Source organism: Ailuropoda melanoleuca, chromosome 2, assembly GCF_002007445.2.
Source record: "Ailuropoda melanoleuca isolate Jingjing chromosome 2, ASM200744v2, whole genome shotgun sequence".
NCBI classification, from domain to species: Eukaryota; Metazoa; Chordata; class Mammalia; order Carnivora; family Ursidae; genus Ailuropoda; species Ailuropoda melanoleuca.
The window spans coordinates 77,215,928-77,223,085 of NC_048219.1; the positions used below are offsets into that span (position 1 = coordinate 77,215,928).

Below are 7,158 nucleotides of genomic sequence, written 5' to 3' on the forward strand. Positions count from 1 at the left end.
CTTTCTTTCTTTCTTTCTTTCTTTCTTTCTTCTTTTTTTTGCAAGCATTAATGTCCCTTTGAATCACCTGAGAGTCCTGTAAAAATACAGAGAATGATTCAGTAGGTCTGGGCGTGGGCCTGGGATTCTGCATTTCTACCAAGCTCCCCACGATGCTGCTGGCCCATGAACAGTATTTTGAATAGAAAGACCGTAGAGAAGGCAGACAGCAGCTTGCCTGGGTCCCACCGGGTGGTTTGGCTACATAGAGCTCAGGAGAGCTAGGGGTTGGCCACCAACCTGCACCGCCTGGGAGCGGAGGGCTGTAGGGGCCTCTGAAGGGTCTTGAACACTCTAGGACGTGCAGTTATGAGAAGGAGCAGTACCATCATGGATGGTCCTTTATTTGGGTTTCATGTCTGTTTTTTTCTGCCCCAACAGGTTTACGTTTCTTTTTTTTTTTTTTTTTATGTTTTTTTTTTTTTTTTTAAGATTTTATTTATTTATTTGCCAGAGAGAGAGAGGGAGATCTTGAGCACAAGCAGGGGGAGTGGCAGGCAGAGGGAGAAACAGGCGCCCCATTGAGCAAGGAGCCCGATGCGGGACTCGATCCCAGGACCCTGGGATCATGACCTGAGCCGAAGGCAGATGCTTAACCTATGAGCCATGCAAGCATCCCGAGGTTCACCTTTCAGTGATGCTCAGATAGGGTCTGTGGGGAAACTGAGTCTGCAACTTTGAGCTCCTCGGTGGACACCCTTTGATGGGGAGGAAGGCAAGCTCAGTGTTCCAGGCCACTCGATGCCCGGCCTCTGAGTCTGTGCCCTGGAGTGGGTGATGGGGGATTTGGGTCCACTTGGGCTCCTCACCTCTCTCGGTGTGGTCAGCTGATCGTCTTCTGCTCACCTGGTCGCTCTCACAGGTCCCCGGATGAGAAGGAGCTGACGGCAGCTGAGCGTCACTTTCTCTGAGTGCTGGGGAGCAGGGCTGCGCGGCCCGGGGGCACCAATGCCGAAGAACAGCAAGGTGACCCAGCGTGAGCACAGCAGTGAGCATGTTACGGAGTCGGTGGCCGACCTGCTGGCCCTCGAGGAGCCGGTAGACTACAAGCAGAGTATCCTGAACGTGGCGGGCGAGGTGGGCGGCAAGCAGAAGGCGGCGGAGGACGAGCTGGACGCCGAGGACCGGCCAGCCTGGAACAGCAAGCTGCAGTACATCCTGGCACAGATTGGCTTCTCCGTGGGCCTGGGCAACATCTGGAGGTTCCCCTACCTGTGCCAGAAAAATGGAGGCGGTAAGACGCGGCCCTGCTTGCCCCGACGGTGCCCTGCTGACAGGCCGGGCCTGGGCGGTGGGGGGAGGTGAAAAGGAGCACCCTTTAGCTGATGCAGATTTGGGGCTCTTGGAGGGTGGAGCTCGGGTTTCTAGAGAAGGCTCCCCAGAAACAGCCAATGGTTAACAGCGGCCGAGAGGCTGTCAGGCGCGGTGATAATAAGAACACAGGCTCTGCCCCCGGACGGCCTGCGGGCAGACCCCGACGCAGACGGTCAGCTCTGCCGCACCGCGTGCAAGTTGCTCGATCTCTCTGCGCCTCTCTGTTCTTCGTCTGTAAAATAGGAATAAGAGTGGATCCTGCCTCACGGCAGAGTGGGGAGGATTAGATGAGCTTTACGTGTAGAATGTTTAACGTCGGTGCATAGTAAAGAACAACGGCTGGCCAGTCTAATTAAATGCTTGCCAGGTGCCAGGCACTGCTTAACGCTTACAGGATATTAGGCTGAAATGAATGAAACTGCTGATATTTGAGTGTCTTGGAACAACCAAAACACCAATTTCGTACACTTCAACCATTGATTCCCCCTACGTCCTATGTGAGGAAGGAGTTACTATCCTCATGGTAGTCAAACTTGGCTTAAATCTGGGTGGGTGTTCTGGAACGAATAACTCGTGTCAAGGTCACACAGCTAGTGATAAAGTAAGGATTCTAACCTGGACAGCTTGCCCCTGGCATCTGAGTACGCCTGCTGCTGCCTCCCAGATAGGAGGGGGCCTCACACTACCCCCTGCGTTTTAATCCACCTAGAGGATCTTGCCCCTGGTATCAAGCCTGGGTAGCAGCCCCTGGGCCTTATCCCCCAGCCCCTCTGAGGCAGGCTGGAATGTTCCAAAGGTAATTTGTTTTGAAACCAGGGGAAAACTAACAGAAAATAAAGAGAAAAACTTAGCCGGCTGAAGACAATGGTATTTACAAGCTGGGACACCTGGTCCTGGGAAAGCGACATGAACCAGCAGAGAGCCCTTGTGCCTTTTAGTCCCCGTGGCCTGGGACTGCCACATTCTAGCCTGATGGGTGGCCACAGCTTTGTAGGCATTTTAACCTGACTCCTTCTGTCTCTGCTCCGTGGGACTCCGGCCACGGAGCCTCTCCCAGAGATGCAGCCCCATTCAGGGACACTCCCTCCTCTCCAGAACACACTCTCTCTGGCCCAGAGGCCAAGTCTGGCTGGAGGTTTCCCCTCCTTTCCAAATTCTGTTGAAGGGCAGGCAGTGAGAATGGCCCCTCAAGCCAGTGTAACTGAGTCCAGAAGATTTTTATCTTTCCAATAGAGCATGGTCTATTTACCATACGCTCTCCAGGCTTTGAAGGGTCTTCCCTGCCCCCTGCCCCAATCAATCAATCAATCAATCAATAACCGCCAGTTAGAGCTTTTGGTCTGGGTGGCATGGCCAGACTCAGGTCACTGAGTTGATACAAGACCAGCCCAAAGCAAAGATTCAAATCTAAGTGTATGCTTTTCTTATGTGCTGAGAGATGCTGACAAGAGACATCCTTGGTGAATTCAGAGGACACGTCGTCTCTGGGGACTCCAGCTGGGAACCTCTAACCTTGTCCTTTGTGGCTTAGATGTCCAGCTCTGCCTGGGCTCTGGGTGCTGAATCAGAGTCCCTCTCCCCAACACCCCCCCTCCCTGGGGCAGAAGCCAAAGCTTTCCTGTTCATGGTGCCACCAGCCCATTGGCCTAGTGCCAGGCACCGCGGACAACCCCCAGAAGACAAGCATTGTTAGCGCTCAGGATTTTGAGCTCTCCATTCCTTGTTCTTTCTTCCATCCTCTCTGATTCCTAGAATCCCTTTTTGTTTCTGTCTTTAACTCTCCTGTATTCTATGGGTATTACGGTAAGTCATCCCAATGATTTTTGGAAGGAGGCAAATGATCCTATTTCAGATACAGGAAGGAGAACACTGGTTGGAGAGAGGCCGCTCTGTGGTTTTGAGCCGTGGGGGAGCCGGTCAAACTTGGCTTAAATCTGGGTGGGTGTTCTGGAACACTGCTTAACTCCACTCGAGGCTGACGGTTTCTTTAATATGCGTTCTCTTAGTCCACTTGTTTTTTGTTTTTTTTTTTCCTACTGATTTTTGTGAAAAAGAGGCAAATGTTCATCAAGTGCCAACTGGGGCGAAATAACTCGTGTCATCCTCACAGCAGCCCCGTGCAAGGGGTAGCATCGAAGCCTGTGAAATTAGTGTTTTTCTGAGTCAAAGATGGCCATGTATCAGCGGTTTCATGTGGTTCTGCCGAATGAATCCTCTTCATAGAGATGACCAAAAGTGGCACAGAGAGGTCAAGGAATTGGCCCAAAGTCACACAGCTAGTAAGCGGCAGAGCCAGGATTCAGGCCCAGGAGGTTCGGGTCAGGCTGAGACCCAGGTGGTCTTTCAAATCCCAGAAATGACCTCAGGGTTTGCTAGAAGCAAGACCCAGAGTATAGACCGAGATGGAGACTGTAGAGACCCAGCAGGCCTCAGAGACGCCACAGTCCAGCTTCCTAGAGCCTGACACCCTGAACAGTGCTCCCAGCTGTTCAGAGGGAGGACCCAAAGTTCCCGCAAGTCACTGAAATATCAAAGGGGATCCAATTGTGTCTCCAAATTGTATTTTTGAAGGCGGGAGAGGGTACATTTCCAAATGATTTCAACAAGGGTTGATAAGAAAACGTCTGCCTAGCCAAAATTCCCCATCCGGACCCCAGCCCCTGAGAGCTGTGCATGGCGGGGCTGTGGCGTGGCGAGGAGAGCGGCAGCCGAGTCTGTGCCCTGGGCCCGACTCAGGCCACCAGCCCCAGTGGCAGGTGGTGGCTTGCCCGTGGCCAGCCTTTGCTGAGGACAGCACGTCTGTGGAGGCTCTCCCTGGTTCTTTGGGGAGAGGAGAGAAGCCTTCCCAGAAGATGCCAGCCTACACTTTGGGCACCCCGAAACCCACCTCCCTGCACATTTTGCCCCACCCAAGGGGATATGGCTAAAATACGAAACCAGTGAGGCCGTGTCCCTTTGCTTTTCTGCACATCACGTGTCTCCTCTTTCATTTCCCCGAACCCAAGACCAAGAGACAGAACCAGGAGTCCTTCAGGGCCCCCTTCCTTTTAGTGCCAGGATGGTGCTGCTTGTTAGTGCCAAGTTGAACTTATGTGTACGTGTGGCCGTGTGTAGGTGTGTGTTTAATGAATTAGATGCTGTCGTATAAGGCTGGGTGGGTTACCACCCCTGGAAGCTTTTCCTGGTTGGTTCTATTGGACCCTAACCCCTCCCTCGGCTCAGCTGGCTCTCTGTGACTGTGTGCGTGGGCATGTGTGTGTGTGTGTGTGTGTGTACATGTGCTGACCTTGCTCACGTGAACCTGAGCGTCCCGCCTTCCAGATTGTGAGCTATCCTGGGATAGTGGCTGTGCTTTCTTTTGCCCCCAGACCCCCCCACTGCACATGCCTGGCACAGGGTAGACCTGTGATAAATCCCTAACTGTTGCCAATTGCCAGGTCCTGTGCCCAGGAAATGCCTGATCCCCCGGGTTTCTTTCGAAGATTGGATACATGAGGAATGTTGTGTTTTAGGGGGCAGGGCTCTGTATGGCTGGGGGTCTTCTGGATACTCCCAGCCAGCAAGGCTTGGTCTGGAGGTACTGGGTGACCACTGGGGCCCTGGTGGCTGGGGCTGTCTGGCGGCTTTGCTAACAGGACTAGGTTGCTGGCACAGCTCTCAGCAGAGATCACTCGACTGTGTCCAGACACGATTTTAATTCTCCTGCTAAACGCCCTGTCACTTGGAATTGAGATTGTGTCTGCAGTGAGGCCAGGAAGAGCGAGTTTAATTTATCATCTGGAATCTTTATCAAGATCCATTCTGTCTATCCATTATGATCCTCCCGGCTATGCTAATTTCTCTCTCTCGTTCCTCCCAATTAGCTGTAGATTAATGGTGGTGCCGGTCAGACCGTCTCTCCCTGGAGAGTTTCCAAGCTCTGCTTCCCCGGAGCTGCCTGGTCTGTGGCGTCAGAATCTGTTTCAGATGCGGGGAAGGTCGTGCCTGGGATCTGTGCCTTCCGGGGGGCGAGTGAGCAGGGCCCACTCCATCCGGGGTTGCTTCTCTGGGGGCGGGAGGGGGCGTGAACAGGTGTCTAAACCGTACGTGTGGCGAACGGGCCTGTGCGGGACTTGACGTGAGAGACGGCACAGCATCTGTCTGTCTTTGAATCTAACCTTGCAAGCAGTCCTCCCTCAGTGTTTCAGATCAGGGGAGTCAAGGGGAAGAAGGGGGGTCTGGGTGGCCAGTGCGTGGTGGGTCACACAGAGCAGCCAGACCACTCCTGGAGGAGCCCAGGGCCTGGGAGCAGTCTGAGGATGGTCAGAGGTGTGGGCCAGACTGTAGGACGTGGCTGTCCTCCCTCACCCTGGGACTGTGCTCCAGACATGCTCTGACACTCCTCCCTCGTCCCCAGGTGCCTACCTGGTGCCCTACCTCGTGCTGCTGGTCATCATCGGAATCCCACTCTTCTTCTTGGAGCTGGCCGTGGGCCAGAGGATCCGCCGCGGCAGCATTGGCGTGTGGCACTACGTGTGTCCCCGCCTGGGGGGCATCGGCTTCTCCAGCTGCATCGTGAGTCCGGGGCCGGCGCTGGGCGCGGGAACCAGCCTGCCAAGGGGCCGCTCCCGGGGATGGGGCTTGCAGACCAGAGTCTTGGGCCGGGTCAAGGGCAGGGAGGGAGACCCTCTGCATGAGAATCGCTTCCAGCTGGCGTCTCAGGGCCACGCATTTCCTACACTGAAAGTGAGCTGTGCTGCCTGAGGCAGGATATAACAGTTGGAGTTGTTACCAAGGAGGAAAGGCTGGGACATCTCAGCTGGAGTTCTCTGCACACACGTGGACCATCCCGGATACCTCTGTGTGCTTACCAGCCCATCAGCCCTGCGTGAGGGACGCCCTTCCTCTTTCCCTGATGGAAGAGTATTTGAATTGGGCGGGTGTGTAGCTCAGAAAAGGCCGCCCTGAGACATGAGGTCGCGTTGCCAGTTTGCTAGGCACGGGAACAGAGTTGGAGAAGATCTCAGACTGGAAGGGACCAGCCCAAACCTGCCTCGGGTAGAGACTGGGGAAGGGTCTATGTAGCTCCCCCCAGTCCTGCTGGGCTTCAGCTCTGCCCAGGTTGACATGGCCAAATACAGCGTCCTCGGCTGGGGCTGGCCATGTGTATACCCATGAGCGTGAGTGGGTCTCCGCTCGGCCTGAAAGCGGCCAAGCGAAGGAAGTGAAGCTCTCTCTCCCTCTGTGTTCCCATCGAGGTGCCACAGGAGTGTCTGCTCCTGCACGCCTGGGCTCGGGTGACATTGAGGCAGCAAGGGGCCCTCAGCTCTCACACTGATCAGCCTAACAGAGCTGGGCCCCTGGAGGTGGAAGGGGCCGCTGGGCATCCAGACCGCGTGCAGCAGATCCCTCTGTGGAAAAGCATTGCTTTCTGAGAAACTTCTCGAACCCTCCGTCCGAATCTATGCATTCCTATCTCAAATAGAATTCTACCAAGGCTAGTGATTGTGGTTCTCAGACACGAGAAGTGGCATCTTTCTGGGGGCAGGCTGCTGTTGGTACCAAACAGAGGGCGGGGTCCTGAGAGGAGGGAGGACATAAGACACCAGTCAGGGGGATCCGCAGCACCTCAGAAGCAAGGTGGTCCAGGGCTGGTGTCTGCCGAGGCAAAAAGCTGTGCCGGCCTCCACGGTCCCGGAGGGCAGCTCTGGAACTGTCATCCGGAGTCGTCAGGAAATGATGGGGAAATGCTTTAAGCATCTTAGAGGAATTTCAGACTGGAAAGGATTAACATTTTAAGAGTTCATTGCTTAAAGGAGAGATCTT

At 54.6% G+C, this 7,158-nt stretch overlaps 1 protein-coding gene across 1 annotated transcript in view; it reads left to right on the forward strand.

Moving 5' to 3' along the window:
• The window catches only part of SLC6A17 (solute carrier family 6 member 17), a 51,410-nt gene that overhangs the window by 20,008 nt on the left and 24,244 nt on the right, over positions 1-7,158 (forward strand). Inside the window, exons 2-3 of the mRNA XM_034641652.1 lie at positions 902-1,273; positions 5,750-6,085. Of these exons, the coding sequence (XP_034497543.1) occupies positions 988-1,273; positions 5,750-6,085 (622 nt within the window). The 5' untranslated portion in view covers positions 902-987. The remainder of the gene's footprint in view (positions 1-901; positions 1,274-5,749; positions 6,086-7,158) is intronic.